Raw genomic sequence first — 24,055 nt, forward strand, 5'->3', positions numbered from 1 at the left:
TAACTTCGTAAGTAAAACATACTTACCAACATCTCATAAAAAAGGAGCAATCAATATTTACAAAAATACTTGTATATTCTTTATTAAATAACACAATAATTTCTAAATCCTCTACATAATAAACTACATACATGTATCTTAAAAAATAAATTCAACTCAAAAAAGTTTTGCCATAAAAATTCGGAAAGGCTCCCATATAGTTATCACTAAAATTGTAGCCGTTAAATATTTATAAAATTTGTCATGCTCTTTTAAATTTCGCCGAAAGAAACCTGTATTATAGCCAGTATATTGGGCCAGCATAGCCGTAAAGAAAGTTAAGAGTCCCAGAAAGTTGTGAATAAAATCATTAACAACAGGCGACACTAATTGCCGATAACTGCAAGAGTAAAGGCTTAATATGCCGGAAAGGCAATTTATCACAAAGAACACGCATGCGGCTAAACCTAACAAACGAGAGAAGCAGTTATAAAAACATTAGGATATTACAAACGAAGAATAGATTTCGATCTAACCCCACTTACCTAATTTGCCATGCCAGGAGCGAAAATGATTTTCTTTTGGGATTGATTTCTGCAGCGTGCCGGCTACACCCAAAAGACCACCCATTAATTGCAGATAAAAGTATAATGTTGTCTTTGTATCTGGATGTAAAGAACGTGTTAACCAATTGTTGTTGCAATGAACCATCATACCCTCAGCCGATAAAAATACAAACTAGGTAAATAGTAATTAATCATAACAGTTTATTTTAAACTAATTGTTTTTCATTACTCACTCCCAGTGTGCAGAGGAAAGCGTGTGTGGCTGTCTTTTGGAATTTCAACTCGGCACATTTTACCGACATACATATCGTCACAGCCAGGATAAAGCATTGATTTGCAAGATTCCAGGTATAACTACTTATGACCATGATGTTTAACGTGCGCAGTATGAGAGTTTCTGAGCTGTTTGGATTGCAAAATAATGGTGCTTATTGTTTCACTGGAAAAAATATATGGATAAAGGTAACATTTAATCAAAGTATATACATATTTACAAATCTAAACGTAATATATCTAACGTAGATAAGAAGCATAAACGATAAGAAAGCTTTATAAACTCTCTGCGTGCTAATTGATAAATTTTGTCTTAGCAGTGTGAAGTGCTACCATAACGACATTAACTCTTTTAACTTGAATAATACTTTACAACAATAGCTTGCATTTAGATATAGAAGCCAGGAACGTCATTAAAAAGCAAGATGTTGCACAAAAAGTTAAATAAAAATCCTTTTTACTACCTTTATATTAAGCCACTTTCGTATTTGTCCGCACATTTTCAGTAAAAAAGGAGGAATTTGGCAAACGATTATTAAGGAGCTTCTCTTGGAGCTTGAGTCTTGAAACCAGAGGGGTGACAATGCATCATGAAAAAATTAGGCTAGATGACGCACATGTTTAAAAAAATTATTATCAACTATGTCTTTGCTAAAGACATATCCGCCGTTCTTTTGTTATTCATATAAGGATAGTGTTTTACATTTTTATCGTGTTTCTATTTCAAAATTTAAATGCCAAATTAATCGATTCGCGCACTCTTCGAAAAAGGCATCCGCTGCATATCGTTATATTCACGAATATCCAATTTAAATTATATTGATAAGAGTACCACTTCTTAGTGTTAACAAATGATACAAATTAAGGTTTTTATCTGAATAAAAACAAAAGCAGATACATAAAGAGGGAACAACATACATTTTATTGATATCTATACCCAATTAATCAAAGACAGCAATTAATTAAACAGTTGAACGGACAGTAACATAAGACATTACTTAACATATGTTAAACTATTTGTTCACGTACATGTACATATGTATATTAGAGTGTATCATGATACATGAAGAAAAACCTTTGAAGGAATTCGGGATCGCCAGAGCCTCGCCTGCTAAATATGATATGATATGATTGACAATTGGGTTGTGGAAGCTATGTATTGCGCTTATCAATCCCTTGAATCCCGAATACTTACCTTCAAGTGTATCAATGACAAAAGCTCGGTAGCCTAGTGTGATAGTAAAATTGGATTTTTGCTTTGGCAATTTTGATACTCGGATAATAAAATGAATGAAATCTATGAATCTATACTTCAAATTCACGAATAAAGAGTGAAACTGAAATTAGACAGAGAGCATTAGAACTTCTGAAGGCCAAATAAGCTTAAGGCGAATGCTTCAAAACAAAATTTTAATATTCTCCCGAAGTAAATCTTCAAAACATTGGAGAGCATTTCGTCGCTGCGTCAACGAAAGTAGTTACATATATATATGTTTCTTTGTCAACATTTTTTGTTGCATTCTTTATTAATATCATTTTATACCCACATAACGAGGTGCAGCTGAGTTAAGAAGTTATCAAATGTTACTGGATGCTCAAACTACAAGTAATGAAAAATATATAACTGTTTTTGTTGGCGCAGCGAGGATATTAAAAAAAATTTTGATACACTCTAATACAAATACAAATACATGAACATACCAATGATATTAAAAATCAAACTATTTTATGCAGAAATTGACAAAATAATTAACTTCCTGTTGAAAACAATTCAGTTTAAATTCGTATTTGCTGCTTGTTAGTTCACCCAACAATCATTTGACTACAAATTTTTTTAAAGTGTTTTTAGCATCGAACGTATACAGAAATAAAAAAATTTAATTTGCAAAATGGTCTCAACAAATTTTGAAGCCAGAGAGTATCTATTTTGGTCAAATGTTTTGGAACGCATTGAGACTTTCCTATGGGTTTTAAATCAAATTTGCATTGGTTTTGTAACCATTTATATGTTTTGGATTTGCATTTATAAAAATATGGGCACAATGGAGCTACATGCATTTGTAGTAACGCTTGGGGTAAGCATAATATCGATACGATCGGATGAAACCGGAAATTATACACTGGTGAAATAAAATATTTACCAATTTATTTGGAGCTTTGAGGTGTTCGAGTAAAACCGACCAAGAATATGGAATCCGTATGTCGAACAACATATTTTCACATTTATATACTTAGGTGCCTATACTGGTCTGGTCTTTACCCCATCTAGATATCTGTTTTGAAGAGGTGACGAATAATGCACAAATTACTTGACTTCAACTGACAGAAAGATGGTTGCAACATACCAATAAATGAATTTGTGCTCAATGAAAGCGCCAATATTACACTTGCCATGCACAGAACGAAGAACAGCAACCCTGGGCCCTTTAAAGAGCTCATTGTCCTGGGTTTTGTACAAATATGAACGTGGATGTTTCACTCGTTAAGTAAAAACATGGGGTCCAAGTTGATGTACCGTGCTCGAATATCTCGAAGGATAGTCTATTATTTCCCTGCGTTTTAATATTTTTGACAGTCGCCGACTATCATTCAAAGCGATTAGACGTGTATTAGTGTTCACTACTGTGCTAAGTACCGATATTCTATTTACTTTTCAATTCTTTTGTTGTGTCATTCTTACACGATTTGCACGTGTATAATTTCGAGTAACCAAATTTAACAAAATTAAAATTATATAGCTATTTTGTCAACATGCCGTGGCCTACGGATAGGCCACCAAATCGATTTTCCGCTTTGGCGGATCTCGATGATAATCCGGTAAAAAAGAAAAAAAACAAACAGTAAACAATTTGATTTTCCACTACTCCCCCACAAAGCTACCCCAACCAATAACCCCAAGTTTATCCTAATATCATCTGCTGATAATAATACCAGTCTTTCACAATTAAGCCCATTCGCGATCCAAAAGTGGGTTGAATCTATTTCCACGGAAGTAGAATCGATCTCGCAGATTAGGGACGGCAACCTCCTAATCCTAGCACGCAATGCTAAAGTCGCCGAAAAGTTCTTAAAAGCTAAAACCCTCCTAAATATATGTCCAATCAAAGCAAAACTTCACGACAGTTTAAACTCTGTCAAGGGTGTAATATACGCTCCTTGCTTGAAACACGTGCCAGAAGATGAAATCGTAAACGAGATGAAAAGCCAAAATGTCACCGGTGTATATAAATTTTCGCGCCTAATTGAAGGCAAACCCACCATCACCGGACTAATGGTCCTCACATTTGATCTTTTCCGTCTACCAGAATCCGTTGATATCGCCTGGTATAAAGTAAAAGTACAACCTTATATACCTAATCCCATGCGTTGCAAAAAATGCCAACTACTTGGACATACCCAAAAACGGTGTATAAAGGACACAATGTGCAATGGGTGCAACATCCCACCCCATTCGCCGAAAAAATGTACAAGAACCCTTTGCGCCAATTGCTCTAGTGACCACCAATCATCAGATAGGAAGTGTCCCGAATATATCAAAGCCAAAGAGATTCTCAAAATATTAACGCTAGAGAAGTGCAGCATCGGAGAAGCACGCCGAATGTACAAGGAAAGACTCCCTTTCCAACAACAAGCAGCCTCATACGCTAACATGACCAAAACAAATCCTCCTAAAAAATCCAACACAACAACCCATCCTCCTCAAAAAACCAACACAACAGCCAATCCTATCCAAAAAACCAACTCCTCATCCATTTCAGAAACAAATACTAACCCACCACCTTCACAAAATATATACACTACTAAACCAATATCAACCCAAGTAGAAAAACCTCCATCCAACACAACAAAAACAACCGAAAACAACAACATAACCACCACAGAATCAAATAAATATACCTCATTCTCCACCCCAGAGCCTCACAGCTCGGTCAATTTAACAACTCCAGTTTCCTTATCCCAACAATCTCCAAATATATCCCCATTTTCCCAATTTACCCAAAAATTACTAAAAACCAATGACTATTTTGTCAACATTTCTAAAGACATAGATGACTATGGACTCTTCCTAAGAAGATCCATAGAAAAAGCTTTATTCTAAACAGCAAACACACCCCCTACATCTCTATATATCCTATCGTTTTTGTAAACCCTTGTTTACTGTTTACTTCTGCACTTATGGACTTCAATATTCTTCAATGGATTATGAAAGGTTTCATAAATAACTACTCAGAACTTCAAATACTTCTCAAACACTACAACCCCTACATCATAGCAATCCAAGAAACCCACTGTAGCAATAATTTCACTCCAATACTCCCTAAAGGATACAAAGGCTACTTTACTAACGCCGTCTCAAACACCCAGTCAAAACAAGGTAGTAGCATTCTAATCAAAGACTTTATACCTCACAAACGAATAAATATTAACACCCAACTTCAGGTGGTTGCCGTCGAGGTTGAAATGAATATTAAGTTCACTATTTTGTCCGTCTACATACCACCAAATGAAACCTTTAATAGCAGAGACCTAACAAACATTTTTTCGGCTATTAATACTCCTATCATTGTTCTAGGAGACTTCAACAGTTGGAGTAACTATGGGGATCTAGTGTGATCAATCACCGAGGAAGACTTGTTGAAAATTCAATTACACAATGCAACCTATGCGTTTTGAATGATGGTAGCGCAACTCACTTTTCCACCCACGCCACTTTTACACATATAGTCATTTCACTCTGTTCACCCTCCCTTTTTCCAATAATCTCCTGGCAAACGATCGACGATTTGTACAATAGCGACCACTTCCCAATCATCTTGAAAATTTACTTTAACACAAATAGACCCAGCAGAACTAAATATCCTCCGAAATTCTTACTAAATCTCGCCGACTGGGACACCTTTGCAAGATTGGTAGACCTAGAGCTAGAAATTAGAACTCCTACAGCCGCGACTAATCACGATGCAGCAAACTTCGCTAAAGCCATTCGAGTAGCTGCAAACCAATCTATCCCACAAGCTCGAAATACCAAAAGACATAATGTGGCCTGGTGGAGCAGGGACCTAGCAGAACTAAGATCAAAAAAAATTAAAGCTTGGTACGATTTCAAAAATAATCCCACTACTCAAAATCTAGTTCTTTTCAAAAAAGCAATGCAAAATTCCGTAAAGAAATGAATATTCAAACGAAAAATAGCTTTAGGCAGTTCACCGAATCTATTAACCCTAACTCTTCCATCACGTCAATATGGAGCAATATTAATATGCTCGACAACAAAAAAACAGCGAAACCCCCAATAGCGTTGAAAACCAACAATATAACCACAACTGATCCAAATACCATTGCAAATATATTTGCCTCCGAATGGTCTGACTACTCCTCTGACTCCAACTTCCCAAACGAATTTCAATTAGCTAAAAGCCAAGTTATCGATCTTTCCTCAATAACCAACGTTCACACAAAAGCTAGGGCCATCGAAACCCAAATAACAACCACAGAGTTAACAATGTGTCTCGGAAAAGCTAATGTTAAAACGCCAGGTTTCGACCGTGTCTCGTATGCCATGATGAAGTCGGCATCTCCTTTTGCCAAGTCCCGTCTATTATTACTTTACAATCAAATTTTTGACTGCGGTGTAATTCCACAAAGCTGGAAAACAGCCACAATAATTCCCATCCCTAAACCTAAAAAAACCAACTCTCAACTAGCGGATATCGACCGATCTCACTATTGTCCTGCCTTTCAAAGACTCTAGAACGAATAGTAGCTAATCGTATATCATGGTTTACGGAAACCCTACATCTCGTTGATTCTTCCCAAGTAGCATTCAAGCCAAATAGAGGATGTACAGACGCTCTACTTCATATAGACCACTACGTGTGCAAAGCACTATCTGCCCGTCATCACGCAACTATTCTTTCGGTTGACTTCGAAAAAGCGTTTGATCGAATTGGTTCACATGTCATTCTCAATTGCCTGCATAACTGGGGCATTGGCCCAAAAATATTTCAGTTTGTCAAATCCTTTTTATCAAATAGACAATTCAGGGTAAGAATTGGTGATACTTTCTCCAACGTCTACCCACTTAATAACGGAATTCCTCAAGGATCTCCCCTATCTGTTGTCCTTTTTTCTATCGCATTTAACGCAATTAGTAAAATTATCAAAACAAACAATTCCATAGAGCACTGTCTCTATGCAGATGACTTGTACATTATCTGCAAGAGAGATGCTACAGAAACAAAAAACATACTTGAAAATATATCGAACGACATTTTGAATTGGTCTAAATATTCCGGAGCCAAAATATCATTGAGCAAAACAAAAAACTTTCACGTATGTAGAAAACGCAAATGCGATTTTAACAATCTAAAAATATCAATTGACAATGTCGAACTAGAGAATGTGAAGCATCTTAAAATATTAGGTATTGTATTCTCCAACAATTACAGATGGAATAACCATTGTCTAGAATTAAAGAGGTCATTAGCTGCCAAAGTAAATTTTATATCATATCTTTCAAGCAAAAAATTTCACATTCACATAAATACATTAATTTATCTCAGTAAGGCACTAGTTTTAAGTAAGATCGACTATGGGCTATACCTTTACGGAAACTCTCCGAAATCCACACTTAAAATATTAAGTCCGAGTTACCATCAAACAGCAAGATTGTGCACCTATTCTTTCCGAACAACACCAGTAAGAAACATCTTGGCAGAGACGAATCTACCCACACTGGAAGAAAGAATCCACCATATAGAGACACGATTAACTCCCAAAATAATGATTGAATGCGATTCCATTATATATAAAGACGTAAAAATGATAATGCAAAGTTCGCCTGGCAGCAGTCCAAGACTGCGATCTGCTCTGTATAGAATATTCGATACCGCAACAAATTTGGGACTACTATACGTTGAAGAAGAGGCTCAAACTAATAACCCCCCGTGGGCGATCCGAAAAACATCATGCGACCTCAGCCTGTCCAGATACAAAAAACATAACACACCACCTAGCATATATTTACAACTCTTCCAAGAACGGAAAGCTTACTACGAAGAAAATGAATGGAAATTCTTATACACAGATGGGTCAAAAACCGTAGACGAACCCACCAGCTACTCTGTCGTAGACACTAACGGTTACGTACTGAGGGTACCACCCCTAACAGATATAGCAATAGAAGAAAACACCAAAACTATCATATGCACCGATAGCCTGTCGGTTTTGAAAGCAGTTCTTAACCCAACAATCTCGTCAAAAACAATTCAGATGATCAGAGATAACCTTATTGATCACAACGAAACACTTAGACTTCTCTGGATACCAGGACATGTAAATATTTCAGGCAATGAAGCAGCAGACACCGCGGCTAAATCAACTAGCAACTTGCCTGTAACGGCAGATAGCACCATTGAAAAAAATGATATGCGACGGTTCATTCTACACCGTCTACGACAAGAAGATAAAGAAAAATGGAATAGCTACAACCACCAACACTATAAATCAATTAACCAAGAACTGGTATCTCCAACCTATCCACCAAACATCTGGAAAAAACAAATTGAAATCTATTCTCGCATTCGAATTGGGCATACAAGATGTACGCATGAGTATCTGCTCTCAGGAGAGCCTGCACCAACATGCGCACTCTGCCAAAATACATTAACCTTGAAACATATTTTCTCCGACTGTACCATACTACAAGCAACAAGAAACATCTATCTAAAGAAAAATTGGATAACCATTCTAAAAAATCCCACAAACGACAACCTAAACGCAATATACAATTTCATCAAAGCTATTAAAGCAACAATCTAGCAAACCAACTCAAAAAACTCCTTCTGTTAATTACATATATTTAAGTTATAATATAGAGCCGATAGCCCTGGCAGCTAGTGCTCACTAGTCTATTTAACTAGTTAATTTATTTAATTATGTTAATAAATCATAGTAATAATAATAATAATAATAATATTTTTGAGCCGTGATATTGCTATTCTTATTTCACCTTTTTCGAAAACAATTCAGAAACAATGCTGAAGTAGCATTAAAATTATAACGAAATTATTCGGAAATAGAATCGAAATGATTACGAAAATGATCCCGAAATCATCCGAAACCCACCCTGAAATGTTTCTGAAATAATCAAACCACGAAAACAATACCCAACTACAACTTTAGTGACAGTACCGAAAGTCTCAAATTGATTTCGGAAGCAATCCCGAAATTATCATCAATTAGTCTCCAAATTATCTGTAATGATTTCCAAGCATTCATGAAGAGATATCGAAGAGGACCCAGAAATAGTTTCCGAATCGGATATAAAGCCTGGCCTTGATTTAAACGCCCAATTAAAATTTTTTTTTTTCGATGCAGGATCTATCTCAGAATTTACTTCAAAACTGTGCTATATCAACTGGATTTGCATTTTTCTAAGGGTTGTAGTCTTTAAACCAAATTCTGAAATAAACACTTAACAAGGGTGTTGTTGTTGTTATAGCGATAAGGTTACTCCCCGAAGGCTTTGGGGAGTGTTATCGATGTGATGGTCCTTCGTCGGATGCAGATCCGGTACGCTGCGGTAACACATCATAATTAAGGTGCTGGCCCGACCATCTCGGGAACGATTTATATGGCCACATTAAACCTTCAGGTCACACCTCCCTCCCCACCACCAAGTTCCATGAGGAGCTTGGGGTCGCCAGAGCCTCGTCTGTTAGTGAAACGGGATTCGCTGCCCGAAGGTGAGGTTGACAATTGGGTTGGAGAAGCTATATATTACGCTACACAACCCGTTGAATCCCTTAACCTTTTTTTAGCATATGCTATTTTCTAGCAGACAGAGAGAGATTTGGCGTAAAATCATCTTCTCATTTGATCAATGGCGCGCTCAAGATGTGATTGATGAAATGGTTGAGCTACAGTTTTTTTTTTCTGAAAGGGCACAATGTGCTAACCGTATTGGCCATAAAAAATTATTGTTTTATAGAAATTCTTTTTTATTTTTTTTATTATTTTCTAAATATTTTTCACAGTTCTCTTTACTCATGGCAGAGGGTATAATGTGCCATTATAATATTAATCCACTAACAAAAGGATATAAACGATTTACGAAAACTACAATCCATTGGGTACTACTAACACTGGGTGGTGGTTTTGGCGTAGCCGGCTGTGCTATAATGATAAATATAGTTAAATTTAGCATGGATAAAACGCACAACAGATTGGGTAAGTTAATGGATAATGGTTGCATTCAGATTTAGACTGCATGCTGATACATATTTTTATCTTTGTTCCTTCCTGCTACTAGGCTTTTCTGCATTCATACTCTGCATGATCAGTATGTTGAGTGGTTTAAGTGCTTTATTCTCCAGTTATCTTCATCGCATGCTAAGTCCTTTTACTAAAGGTTTTCATAATCTAATAGGATTTGGCACACTTTTAACGGCATTGATAGCACAATTTTACGGTTATAAATTTTTTCATGCTGATATAAATTATTCTTTTATAATTGTGTTACAAGTTGTGACACTTGTTTCGTGGGCTCTAACTTCAATAGGTCCGCTAAGAGCTCTTTATCAAAAAATTAGAAATTATTTGGATTAAAATATAATAAACTATATACATATTAAGATATACTATTTTATATATACTTTTTTCAATCAATTTTTAATGGGTATTGCTATTAGTTATGTGAAAAGTAGTTAAAGTAGTATTAGTAAATATTTATCAATTACCTAAAAATTCTTTTTTTCGAATAGTTCTACAACGAATCTTACATTACAATAAAAATCAATTTCAAAATAGTTATACTTAACCAGCTGCAAATGGAGCACAGTGAGGGATTTGGATTTAAATTGTCGGAAAAAGGCTGGAGCACCAAATCAGAAAACCACTTTCAACCCTATGCATTGCAGCATACGAGATGTTAGATATTAGTAAAACGCAAAAAGGTAAGTACATTTTAAAAACTAAGAATTTTAAGATTTTCTCGTGTTTTTTTTTTTTTTTTTGTATTAGCCGCTATTTGTCGAACAAACCTTCCAAATATGTAAACATTAAAAAAAACTAAAATCTGAATATCCACTTAGTTTTAAATATGTAATTACTTTTTTGTTTACGCAAATAATCCCTCACTTATTTGGTAAATTCCTCATAATTTCTAAAGATCTTTGAATTTGTCAGATACATTTTTCAACATTTCAATTGTTATTTGCGAAGATATTTTGGGTAACCTTAAGGTACATATACATTTTCAACTCCTGATGTAAATTTTAGTGCAAATCGGTTAAATATTTATAATTTTGATGCAGCTTATAAAATTTTTTAGTTTTTTTACGATATGGTCCGAAGGTCGCAGCTTCAATTCACAGGACAATTCATTTCAAAACACTTTAGAAATAGTTTTTTCGAGCGAGCAATCCTCCCGGTAGTGATCTCTGGCAAGCCAACCGATTGTATTTTGCCATGAAAAGTTTCTCAACAAAAAAATTCGTCTATTTTCGCAGATGGGAGTTTCCCCCAAATCAGACCCCCCTCTAAGCTAATAAATAAATTGCATCTTTCACGGTCCAAAAACTGTTACATACGTTCACTCAAGATCACTTGATTATAATATAACAATTTTTCGCATTTGGTTATTGTGACGAAATCGTAAACTCATTTCAAAGTTATTAACATTATATATATATAAAAATGAATTGCTGTGCGTAATGATTGATTTTCATTAGGTCAAATTTGACCACAGACTTGGCCATATCATGAAAACGGATTTTCATATAACGTCAAATTTGACGCCCGATTTGACTACAAAGGAAAATTAAATTGACCAATAATTGAAAACGACAATTGACCAACTGCTTGGCACATTTGATGTTAAAATTTCAAGATCGCGAGTTTGAATCGAGCTCAAGGCCTAACAATAATTATTTTATCATTATTATTGTTATGATATATTTTTTCTTAATTGAAAACAATTTTAAATTAGAATAGAAGAAAGAAAAAATTTAGGCAACTGCCAAAGCTCGCTGTATAGATCCATTTCGGGAACTGCTAAATTCGAAATGGATCTATACAACGAGCTTTGGCAGTTGTCTAAATTTTTTCTCTTCTATTCTAATCATATATGTAATACTCCTATATTGCTAATAGAAAATGCTCGCAATATGTTTTGAATTCGAAATCAAAATAAGACAGCCTATAAATCTGTTGTGATTGTAGCAGCATAAGTGTGACAAGAAAAAATTTAAAATTAGGTACTCTGATGTTTGGGAATGTACCTAGCCTTTTGTAGCAATATAGGAGTATTACATATATGATTCTAATTTAAAATTTTTTCAATTAAGAAAAATATATCATAACAATAATAATGATTTTTAGGCCTTGAGCTCGATTCAAACTCGCGATCTTACAAATCAGTAGGCCGATATAACAACAGAAATTGTTATTAAAATTTCATTTTGAACTTATGTATAGAAACCAAGCCTCGCTAAAATTATAAAACGGTTTAAACGATTTCGATAATTTTTTTGTTTATAATGTTGGCGGTTCAGAGAAAACTAAAATTTTTTCGGAAAAGTCGGCGATGCCACTCTTATTAGGAAAAATTTAAATTCGATTTAAAAACTTAAAACGTTTTTAGTGTGCAATTTTTACAGTGTATGGTATGGCAATGAGTTCCCCACAATTACTCAATTTTATAATGTCGCGACCTTTATGCTCTTTGACTGGCGAAAAGTTTAATCGGTTGATAACTACAAAAGTTACAGTCTTATTAGTTTGCAAAAAGATGATTCTAAACTAAGAAAGTTCAGTTTTGATGCGATTCAGGTTTGGTGTAGTCTTCTTATAAATTAGTGCAAAAACAGGTGTTCATTGGAAAATTTTCACAGTTTTGTTATGTTTTCCTAGTCGACACATACATTGCTAGAAAGGTCTAAATATCTTCTCGCAATGGGCCAAAGAGACGAAAAACGGGGTTTAACCCGTAAATCACGGGAACATCGTGTATGCAGTCATTCTTAGATTTTCAATATCTACTAGAAAAAGGATATGACTGCCTTGCCAGGTACTTTTAGGTGTCACACAGTGCAATACCAGCTATTAAATTAATTTCAATACCATTTGTCAGCTGTGTCATGCTTTCAAATCTAGCATAACAGTGAATTTATTAACACTCACACAAAAACTCGCGCACGTGCTAAGGGGAAAAATTAGAAACCTTATTAATATCACACGATCGCTGTTTTTATGTATTTTCATCAACTCACCACAAACAAAAATAATAACGAATTACTAAAGCAGATTATTTAATTTTATTATTATATTTTCGGTTACTGTTACCTTTTTATTTAATTTAATTGATGTTCTTTTAAAATTAAACTTTATTTTCTAAATCACAATTTTTCGCGTTAACGCGATTTCATTTAGCGTCAAGCTCTGTTCTTCTTGTTTATCCGCTTAAGTATAATAACGACTTCCTCTTGTTTAGTCTCAAATACGACTGAACTAAATATCCGCTCCTTTCAAGCCACAATTATTCACTACAAATTCATGCAATGCTAAAATATAAATTCAGAAAATTAAAAAACAATTCCGAAAGTTTTGCGCCAACATTACAAACATCAACAAATTTTCAAAGAATTGACTGAACTTGGACGCTGAGTAAGCGTGACGTCACAATCCGGCTTTATTGCAATACTGCTATGTACATATTAGCTTTTCGCTGGTAAACCCCATACTATTCACATATATACATATGGTTATCTTACATATAGCAGATACATATTTTGTTTTTGTTGATTAAGCAGCAGTGATCATTTGTGGATAATTAAATTTAGAACACTAAGATTTTTTATGTGATTAGCTCCTTAATTAGCAATTAGCGAATTATTCTACTTACATACGCGATTATGAAATATCTGGTGTACTATGTAGTTAGAGTGAGTGCCCTCTCATATTAAATAGTTATTAATATGTTCTTCAACTACAAACTTTCATTATTTAGAAATCTTTTTTCCCCAATCACAATCTTTTTAATTTCTCTGATATTATGTACATTAGACTGGATCGATTTATTAACCGATATCGCGCCATTGATTTTTCGATAGGATTTGGGCTCAGGAAAAAAAGTTCCACTACGCATACCCAAACAAATAATTTTCGTGCCTGCGAAATTTCATTTTTTTTTTACTTTTTTCGACTTTGATTAAGGTTTTTTTCATGACCCACTAAAACAATTTTCATTTGATTGTAAAATTTTCATGTATACCATCGCCAACGTTTATAGTGGGACATTTTTGGGTCGGACAGGGTATACATATGATAATTTATTTTAGTGGGTCATGAAAAAAATCTTAATAATCAAAGTCGAAAAAAAGTCAAAAAAATAAAATTTCGCAGGCTCGAAAATTATTTTTTTGGGTATTTGTATTTATTGGGCAATTCATCCTAGCACAACAATTTGGCAAAAATTATTTTATAGTTCTAGTCGGTAAAAGGCATAAAATAGGAACAATTTAAACTTGAAACTTAAAGCTAAAGACTATGACTAAGAAAAGGTTACAATAAATAATCTATTTAATAAATAATAAATAAACGAATGATAGAGTACATTAACTTAGTCAGAAATCAGTAATTTAATTGTCTAGGTTATTAATTCTTTATTGTAGAGCAGAGCATTGCTTATGAGCCTAAGTCTAGATGGGAGCGAGTTCCAAACACGTATGGAAGTAATGAAGAACTGGCGATCAGATATTGGCATACGATGTCTGAAGTTGGTAAGGAGAACAGATCTAGACGACTGGAGAAAATTTAGCCTCCGATACAGATAGCCAGGTTCCTTCATATATAAGCCTGCGTAATGGAACTTTTTTCCTGAGCCCAAATCCTATCGAAAAATCGATGGCGCGATATCGGTTAACTTTCGTCCATACAAATCGACCCACCCTAATGTACATAGATACGCATAATAGAGCAGCTCGATTTGTAAAGCATCAAAACCACGGAAGCATCGTACAACCATATAGCGGAAGATGCTCTCTATGGGCCAGTCTGATCAACTCTACTTAAAAGCCCCGTCACATAAGCAGTTTTTCATATAGATGCGTTTAACACAATCTAATGCATCACGAGTAGATTGCACTTATTTTTATAGAGAACGGCAGATCGAGCGACGTCCGACATGAAAAATAGCCATCTTCCAACTTTTATGCAAGCAAAGCATAAGAATAAGAATTTGACATGGCTAAGAGTGCTTTCACACTTTGCAAGTGAAATTATATTTCCCAATAGTTGGTGCTTTTCCAAACTTTTTCAGAATTAAAAACTACAATTTAACAAGTGAATAGGGCACAAAATATGTTAGCAAGTATTTTTGTTGTATAGTGACAATGTTTTTAACAGTGCTTCGCGAAATTTTGTATGTGAACGGTCAAGGTGAAATAAACTTCGATTGCCAAGTCTGAAGTTCCTTTATATTCACCCCTATTCTGCATTTCGATTACGTTCCCGTTCCACGCTCCGCTTTAATCGAAGTTTGGTATTCTGCATTACGACGGAATCGTAAAGAGAAGAGGAAGATCAAATGATTTTTCGAAATCAGCTGTTGGTACGGAATGTGTGAACATTGGAACAAAATAGATTAAAGAAAATTTGTTAAAAAACACTGAAAAACGTTTATATTTTATTATCCACGCCATTTTGTACAAAAAAAGCAATAGAATATATTGTCGCAGTGTTATATTTTTTTGAGTGAAGTTCTTTCATAATTGTAAGTGTGTTTTTGTCGTTCTTTTGACCAATTCCCTGCCACCAAGTTTTGTTAAAACGGATTCCTGCACGAATATAGTTGACATTTTCTGAATTTTAAGGATGCTAATCTCATTGCACTGTCCTAAAATACTTTATAAAGGTTTATATATTCTTTCCGCAAGGATTGTTTACGTTTTCGCTGCACCTTCCTCTACGCCGGCAGCTTGCTTTGGCATATAACTGGACCCAACGAACAGACACAAATTATAGCTGTCTATTATAATGGAATCAATAGCCGCGGCATTATTTATGGAGTTGGAAAGCAACGCATACGAAAATTGCCAGGCGAGAATGGAAAGGCAAATATTGCGAAATTTGTGTAATCCATTTGAGATGAGTGACGAATTGTAAGAAATTGAACTTAAAAAGTGGTAAAGTTTAATGGCTAATTTTCTTATTTAGGTTCAAAAAAAACTTTCGAATTAACAAGGATGCTTTCACGTATGTGCTAGATACTTTTGCGGGGCAAATACGTCCAAGGACTTCGACATCGACATGTTGTTTTTGACCTGGAAACATATAAAAAACAATCATCATCAAGCCTTCTACGTTTCTTAACAAGTTTTGCTTACATTTTTGTTAAAATTCTGTTATAAAATAATAAAAAAATAAAAATAAAATATTTTTCCGCCAACTAGTTTGCAACTTACAAAAACGGGACTACGATCGAAATGCAGAATACAAAAAATCGAACGATTCGAAGTTGGATCGAAAGAGATTTGAACACAGAATACCAAAATTGCCAAATCGAAAAAATTCCAATCCAAGTCGAAATGCAGAATAGGGCTGATTTACAAACGCAACATTTTGCGTGATTCTGGCGATGTTACTGGCATGCATAAGATTATGTTGAACGCATCTATATGCAGAACTTCATTGTGTCTCGGTCATAAGAATATCTTCGTCAAAATTTGGTTATGGAGCTGCGTTTTTAACGGTACTTGTCTGACAGTTCATGATTTTGTGCTAATAGTCCAGCATAATTACACTGAAAACTTTTGTAGATTTATTACAACACACTAACAAAGTGCACGGCTTTGCTTTTGCTACGCCATTGCAAATTCGCAACATCAAAAACCGTAGTTTGTTTCTTCAGAAATGAATAGCATATCAACCAATGTCAATACGAAACAAAAAGGGCGTTCTGATGAGATATACGTCTCGATCACGATCAAATCTTGACTGGAACGATATGAGAGTTGCAGAACTCAATTCACATGTACACATAAAGCGAGCCTGTGTTTTACAACTGTTATAAACACGTTGGCGATAACAGTTTTTTGAAAAAAAAAATTTTTTTTTGGTGGAAAAATTAACCCTTGCGTCATTTTTTTTCGCAGGCGCGAAAATTATTTTTTTGGGTATGCGTAGTGGAACTTTTTTTCCTGAGCCCAAATCCTATCGAAAAATCGATGGCGCGATATCGGTTAATAAATCGACCCAGTCTAATGTACATTCTACCACAAAATTCTTTATTTTAAGTCGAAAAGTATATCATAAGCAACGGAAGAGCTCTTTGTATATTTGATGCAGCCATCTAGAAATTGCGCAAAGATTTTTTAAGAAGGCTTAAATAGATTTTGGCATATGGCGAAAGGCGACTTGGCCGCCAGAAAATTGCTTTGCTGAATGGAAGCAGGCAGCTCTGGCGGATTTGTGTTATCGCGCCGTCTTCTTCTTATGATCCTCTGTTGATGTTGCTGTGGCACCAATACATTACTCATTTCAGTGCATACCACATGAAATGCAAAACTGTGCATTCCCTGCAGGAGAAGTATCTAACGTAAAAGTAACTTTAAGTTGCTTACCAATCAACTAGAGCTGTATATTTACTGTAAATTTTCATATACGCGGACTAACTATTTTTGTTCGACGATGGCCGGAATCCGGACAGTTATGGTTACCTCTGCATGAGATGCCAACCACCTACTAACTAACTACTTTTCAACCAAAAAATAGCCAATGGCTACTTTTTGACTACATTTAAACCAGCTGGTAGTTAGTTTGTTTGAAAATATATATAAGCTTATCAGAAAGATGGTAGCTTCTTAGTATCTACTAAACATCAGATTTAAACCCACACCTTTAAACCAGCTAGTACCTAGTGTGTTAGATACTACATATAAGCTATTTAGAAAGATGGTAGTTTATTAATAGGTGCTAAAAACCAGATGTAAACCCGTTATTATTTATTTATTAAATTCATTTTCATTGATATTTATAAAAACTAAATATGTATATGTATTAACGTAAAAATAAAAATTCAATATATTTACTTACAAAAATAAATAAATAAAATTTTTTAATGTATTAAGGTTTTTTTTAACCGTAATAATAATTGAAAATAGATATATATATATTTTTGTAACGTAAAAATAAAAAGCCAATCTATTTACTTACTAACATGAAATAATAAATTTTTTGTGTATTTATTTTTTGACAAACAGTAGTAATAATTGAAAATGGATAGGGCTCATTCCATTTCAAGACACCCGGCCCGCGCAGGACATGATTTTTGATTTCGATGAAATTTTAATATGTTGTTCTTTGGTCAAAATAATGAAACACGGGCTTTTTTTGATTGCCTTAAAAAATTTCTTTTCGGATTTATCAGCAATTGAATTCCATAAAATGCAATGGGTATATTATTCATCCATTTTTTCAACTGTCAATAACTTTGTCAAAAATTAACCGATTCTCATGATTTTTTCTTTCAAATGTTCGTTATTACTTTTAATTTTGTATAAATTTATAGCAATTGTATATAGTTAAAAAAATTATTTTTTTAGTATTTAGTAAAAATTTATGACTTTTTTTTCAAAAATTAATATTTCAAAAAAACGGTTACTGTTTTTTGTTTAAGCTTTTTCTATATCGAGTGAGCAGTTTATATTTTAACTTGGCTAAATATCCTTTAGCCAAAGCTTGTTGTTTTCGAAATATGAATTTTTTAATATTAAAATATTCCGCTAAGCCTCCAATACCGTCACAAGAGCCTTTGCCATGCCCTGTTACGAAATCACTGTAATTCTAAAAAACAATAACTGTGATAATAAATGTGATATTTTAATTAATTTTCAGCATTTGGCATTGTGTTAGGTCCTTTCTATATTAGGGTAACGATATGTATGATAATAACTAAAATTAGAATAAAAGAAAGTGTTTACGAAGTTAATTCGGTGTTACGCTTTTTCTCCGCAGCTTTTCGTATAGATACTTTGTGAAAGTATCTTTTTTTTGTTACAGCAAACGCACGCCGGAGTTCAGTAGTTGGATCCGGACTATCAATTGCAGCTGTATGAAAAAAACATTATTGTTAATTAATAAGGCTAATATGTAAATAAAAATTACGTTACCTAATAAAGTATCGAAGAACTGCCGATATTCCTTTAGTCCTTGCTTTCCGTGGATTCCATCTATGTTAATGGCGATGATGACTTCGGTGCTGAATACGTTATCTATTTTTTTTTGTCAATTTCCCCTTCAGTAGCGTTTTTAGCGCTTTGATCTGCCAAAGACATGAGACAAATTTATTATGTAAACAAAAGGGTGGGACTATTCAAAAAATTTTTTTTTTATTCGACAGTTATAAAAAATTCGAACAATATAACAGTAGTACGTAGAACGCGTACTGATGATGACGGCTTAGCACCCTTCGAAAATACAATTTTTCAAATTTAGAAAAATTAAAAAATAACAATAATTATCATTAGAAAAAAGTTATTGTTCTGGCCTTGAGCTCGAATCGAACCTTGAATTATTCGAATAGTTGACAACAACACTACTGCTCTGCATACATTTGTGCAGGCAAAGTTACATACATATGTACATACAATGGTTATGCAGATACATGTATAACTTACAAAAACTGCTTTGTTATCTTGGCATATTTTTTCATCTATTTCCTTCAACAATTGTTTATATTTTATTTCTTAACTTCAAACAAACTTGCAACAATAATTAAACTCTTCAATTAAAAAAAAAAAAAAAGAAATGCGCAACGAAATTGCAATTGACAAAACAGCTGACTTCGAAAATTCGAAATTCCTATTCCCCAATTATTGTTCTCACTAGGAGAAAAGAATTGGAGCAATTTTTCCGCGGGAATAAAAAAATCCGCGAAATCAAAATTCCGAGGGAATATTTAAAATTGGGCTGATTGAATTTTATGATAAATATTAACTGCCTTTAGTGGGATTCATTCATTAAAATAAATTTTATTTAAATATAATTTGACAACTTAAATAAGAATGGGTTTTAGATAAAGCTTGTGTGTAGAAAAAATTACGTATCATAATAAAAATATATATGCACGACGATAAGAATTTAATTTGTCAGGGCAACCAATCTTTGGAGCACATTATCTAGCTAACAAAAACATGAAATAAATATATCGTTAGCTTAATGTGAAAATGTGCTAAGTCACTTTTTTTGAAAAATTGTATTTAAATGCAGTTTTAAAACTGAATTCAAAATACATCGATCACAAAAAAAAAATATTTAAATTTTTCATTTTTACGTGCTGTGGGCAATGATGTGTAAATGTGCTAAGTCGTCAGCTGTTAAAAAAAATGTGCTAAGTCAACCTGTCAATAATCACCCTTACCGCGAGTTTTATTTTCACCCGAAAATATTCACAGTTTTTGTTCACCATATCGCAGAGGGTGGCGAAACAATTTTTCATGTTGAAAAACATTTCGCCTTATTGGCAGCTCTTTGTTCGGTCGAAATGAATAGCGGGGAAACCCAAATTTGTTCACTTATATTTTATAGGCGAACGAGAGGAAAACAAAATGTAAGTAATTTTTTGTTTTGAAATTTGATACTTTTATTATTGGAAATAAATCAATAAATAATGCACAATCGGAAGCTGAGTGGAAAAAAGTGAAGTTCCTCTATTGCTAAGTAGGTATGTAAATTCTATTTTTTATGACAACGTACAGTCGGCCAAGTTATCCATTGTGGACAAAGAAACATTTGAGAACCTCACTGAAACAAGATTGGCTAAGACCCACTTCATGGTCCTTTCCAACGCCTTTTCCCTATGCGAAAAAACAAAACATGTACTCAATTTTACAATTGGTGGAACTCCAAATTTGTGATATATCATTTTTAAATTAAATATTATCCAAGTAAGATATATATGATATTGTAATTGTTTTACAGTTGAATGGCCTGCCTTTGAAATCTAAAAAGTTTAATATATATATGTACATTAGGCCGGGTCGATTTGTGGGGAGGCAAAAAAATCGTCCTTGCTCTGTGAAAATCGTATTCTAGGGAGCAAAATAAGAAACTTTGCCGAAGGAACCATACCTCTAAAACGAATTCTGATGTCCCCCCCTTTGGGTCGAACTTTTGGGTAGAGGCAATTTCAATTCTACCTGCTGTGTCTTGTGGTGTCTTAAAAAAACAACACAAGCAATTTTACGATCTGCAATTGTGTCACAGTGATACCTTCATTTTTTAAAACGGTTGAATAAAAACCCACACAACTATGTTTACGACATGCAAATGCATCACAGTGATGCCTTGGTTTTAAAAGGGGGTTGTAAAAACGCTAATTTCTAATATTTTTTTTAATTTCTTTTCTATTACTAAGCTAAATTCATTTTTTCATTTACATACATATGTTCTGACTAAATAAATTTCTAAAGAGAAAAATAAACTCCAAAAAGAAAAAACATAGGCATTTCAAAGTGGGATTTTTCAAAATTTGCCCCTACGACCCAAAGGGGGGACATCAGAATTCGTTTTAGAGGTATGGTTCCTTTGGCAAAGTTTCTTATTTTGATCCCTAGAATATGATTTTCACAGAGCAATGGACGATTTTTTTGCCTCCCCACAAATCGACCCGGCCTAATGTACATATATATATTAAACTTTTCGATTTCAAAGGCAGGCCATTCAACTGTAAAACAATTACAATATCATTTATATCTTACTTGGATAATATTTAATTTAAAAATGATATATCACTTACTACACATTGTAAGTGTTGGAGCAGTTGAACTTAATTTACTTAATTATACCATAAAAAGAAAACAATAAAAATAAAATATATTTTTGCTTATGATTTTGCTAATTATTGCAAATTCTCAAAGTCAAAATCCGCACATAAGTAGATATCTGCTTAGACAAAAAATGAAAGTGAAATGCCTAGTCAATGCCAAATGACCTAGACGAGTTAGTTTATTAGCAAAAAGTATATTTATCCAATTTATATTATTGTAAATAAGTATGTACTTAATTGTGCGCTAATACTAATTTGAACTACAATGCCAGTATGTCGACAATGACTCCAAAATTCTATAGAGTAAAACTTAAAAAAATCATTCCTGTACTTAGACTATTACGTATGTTTGTATATTTGTACATTACCGTAGTTCTTAAAAATTAAATCAGCGTGTCGCACAGAGCTTTAGCTCTGGAAATTTATGATTTTGAAAAAATAATAATAACATGACAATATTTTACTCACGCTCTGCCAGTGCCTCACAGCGGCTCAAGAGCGAATAAAAGCAGAGATTTAGGAAAAACAAAGTCTTATTAGCTAATAGGCGTTTTGAAAAAATTATTTCGATATCATTGTTTGTTCTTTAACAACGTATCTAGAGCTGGATTTCGATTCAATTTTTAATCGATTTATTGGGTTGGTGTCGAAATTCTGTTGGAACAAAATTCGGAAAACAAAATTCTGCTTTTTAAAAATTATGCTTTTTTAAAATTCTGATTTATAAAATTCTGTAAACAATGTTAAAGAGGACGCACTTTTTCAAAGTAATGACATGTCCTCTTTAACATTGTTTACATTCTATTTCAAACGGTATTTTGTTTACATTATTTCTTGAAACAGCATTATAGATGTTGGTAGTTATACATATTATCTTTTAAAGACAATTCTTGCCATAGTGGTGAAATTAAAGTTTCCTGAAATGGTTCTTTGTTATGTGCTCAATAGTAATCGAAAAAACGTGGTTTATTACTATATTTACAAACATGTCACAAAATAGCATTTTAAAATCTAATAAAAACAAAGACATGTTAAATGTTGATGGTTATTCCTATTATTTAGAGAAAATAAATAAAAATGCTTCATATAATTGGTTCTGTTAAAAAAGAATCAAGTTTCAGTGTAAATCCCGGATAGATAATTATATCCCGAAATATTCTCCTGAGTTTTGGTCAGTACATGACCACACCTCATCGGAAACGGAAACCTTTCCTAGAACTCAAAACAATGTCGAAGCGTGACATCGACGTTTAAAAGTACTTGTTGAAAAAAGCAATTCACAGTTTTACAATCTTGCATTAAATTTGCAAAGGGAACTTATTTACGCTAAATCGCAAATATCCAGAAGAGAAAATGGAGAAATAATAAAAAAAAGAGATGTAATTTAAAAAAAACAAATACGAAGAACTATTAGAAAAAGAAATGAATTAAGTCACACGAATTTTTTGAAACGAATTGCAAAAAATATGACAATTTACTAAACCAAAACATTGTTAATATACGTACATTGTACATTTATATGGAATAAAAGTTTTGTTTCTTGAATCTAAATACACTGGTTATAACTTAGTAAGAAAGCAATGCAGAATTTTGAAAAGCAGAATTTCGAAAAGTAAGAATTAATAAAAGCAGAATAAAAAAAAGCAGAATTTTGTTCGAGCAAAATTTTTCAATCTTCCGGAATTTTGGGGAGTTGAATTTTGTAATGCAGAAAAGTGACCCGCTCCCGATTTATTTTATCTTTTTTTAACGAATGAAGAATCGTTAATTTTTTTTTTAGAATCGTTCGAATTTTTTAGATTTCGAAGTTTTGATCATCGTACAGTAACACTAGGTACAATTTAATAGTTATTGATCAAAATGGGCAGAATATATAATATTTATTGTAATTTTTTATAAAATTTACCTTCATCAGCGCATATTCATAGTCAAAATAAAATTGCGTAAGCTAACATTGCAAGGCAGAACTTACTGAAGAAATTTCTGCGCATTGGAATATCTTAAACAAAAATTGTTCATGTTCCTTGCTACTCGAGGTCGGTTTCTCTATCTGTGCTACAAATATACTTTAAAAAACATCAAAATTATTATACATAATTCAGTATTGAATACACTAATAATCAATCCCACGCCGGTTGGAGGACCAAGTGAAGAACAATGTTGTACCATTTGATTTGTGAATTAAAGCCAGTTAATAAAACGAGGAAGAAATTGCCGAGCTTTTTTAAACGGTCAAAATCGTGGAAACATTAAGCAGCAATCTACTTTTTTCGACTCGACTTAACGACTAAATCGACTTTTTTTTGAGAATCGAATCGAAAAAAATCGATTTTTCACAAAATCGAATCGAAAAAAATCGATTTTTCACAAAATCGAATCGAATTTAGCACTACACGTATCTACAATTGAG

General features: G+C 33.5%; 2 protein-coding genes and 1 long non-coding RNA gene across 6 annotated transcripts; 1 reads left to right on the forward strand and 2 right to left on the reverse strand.

Moving 5' to 3' along the window:
* Window positions 1-56: 56 nt before the first annotated feature.
* LOC137239157 (uncharacterized) lies at window positions 57-13,429 on the reverse strand. Of its 3 annotated transcripts, XM_067764149.1 has the most exons (5): window positions 13,091-13,429; window positions 13,002-13,020; window positions 779-984; window positions 525-717; window positions 57-446 (listed from the first exon to the last, which is right to left on the reverse strand). In XM_067764149.1, the coding sequence occupies exons 3-5, from the start codon at window positions 911-913 to the stop codon at window positions 157-159; spliced, it is 618 nt and encodes a 205-aa protein (XP_067620250.1). In that variant the 5' UTR covers window positions 914-984; window positions 13,002-13,020; window positions 13,091-13,429; the 3' UTR covers window positions 57-156. The 3 variants fall into 3 exon arrangements, with proteins under 3 accessions (XP_067620250.1, XP_067620249.1, XP_067620248.1); XM_067764148.1 differs by lacking the exon at window positions 13,002-13,020 and having other exon boundaries at window positions 13,091-13,427; XM_067764147.1 differs by lacking the exon at window positions 13,002-13,020 and having other exon boundaries at window positions 13,164-13,421.
* Window positions 732-10,714, forward strand: LOC137239156 (uncharacterized). Of its 2 annotated transcripts, XM_067764146.1 has the most exons (4): window positions 732-1,007; window positions 1,325-2,893; window positions 9,857-10,049; window positions 10,132-10,714. In XM_067764146.1, exons 2-4 carry the CDS (start codon window positions 2,708-2,710, stop codon window positions 10,425-10,427), a joined length of 675 nt encoding a protein of 224 aa, XP_067620247.1. In that variant the 5' UTR covers window positions 732-1,007; window positions 1,325-2,707; the 3' UTR covers window positions 10,428-10,714. The 2 variants fall into 2 exon arrangements, with proteins under 2 accessions (XP_067620247.1, XP_067620246.1); XM_067764145.1 differs by having other exon boundaries at window positions 732-2,893.
* A 4,591-nt stretch (window positions 13,430-18,020) lies between the features above and the next one.
* LOC137239159 (uncharacterized) lies at window positions 18,021-23,819 on the reverse strand. Its single transcript, XR_010949297.1, has 3 exons — window positions 23,552-23,819; window positions 18,989-19,140; window positions 18,021-18,926 (listed from the first exon to the last, which is right to left on the reverse strand). It is a non-coding gene; the product is annotated as an uncharacterized lncRNA (long non-coding RNA).
* Window positions 23,820-24,055: the final 236 nt, after the last annotated feature.

The sequence above is a fragment of the Eurosta solidaginis genome, chromosome 2 (assembly GCF_040869045.1).
Source record: "Eurosta solidaginis isolate ZX-2024a chromosome 2, ASM4086904v1, whole genome shotgun sequence".
NCBI lineage: Eukaryota > Metazoa > Arthropoda > Insecta > Diptera > Tephritidae > Eurosta > Eurosta solidaginis.

What these genes read in the sequence shown, in the direction of transcription:
- LOC137239157 (XM_067764149.1), bottom strand. Translation starts at nt 913, where the DNA reads ATGGTCATAAGTAGTTATACCTGGAATCTTGCAAATCAATGCTTTATC. An exon ending in CTTTCCTCTGCACACTGGGA is followed by an intron (nt 718 to 778) that starts GTGAGTAATGAA and finishes CTATTTACCTAG; the next exon opens with TTTGTATTTTTATCGGCTGA. An exon ending in CTCCTGGCATGGCAAATTAG is followed by an intron (nt 447 to 524) that starts GTAAGTGGGGTT and finishes CTCGTTTGTTAG; the next exon opens with GTTTAGCCGCATGCGTGTTC.
- LOC137239156 (XM_067764145.1), top strand. Translation starts at nt 2,708, where the DNA reads ATGGTCTCAACAAATTTTGAAGCCAGAGAGTATCTATTTTGGTCAAAT. An exon ending in CATTTGTAGTAACGCTTGGG is followed by an intron (nt 2,894 to 9,856) that starts GTAAGCATAATA and finishes TATTTTTCACAG; the next exon opens with TTCTCTTTACTCATGGCAGA. An exon ending in TAAAACGCACAACAGATTGG is followed by an intron (nt 10,050 to 10,131) that starts GTAAGTTAATGG and finishes TCCTGCTACTAG; the next exon opens with GCTTTTCTGCATTCATACTC.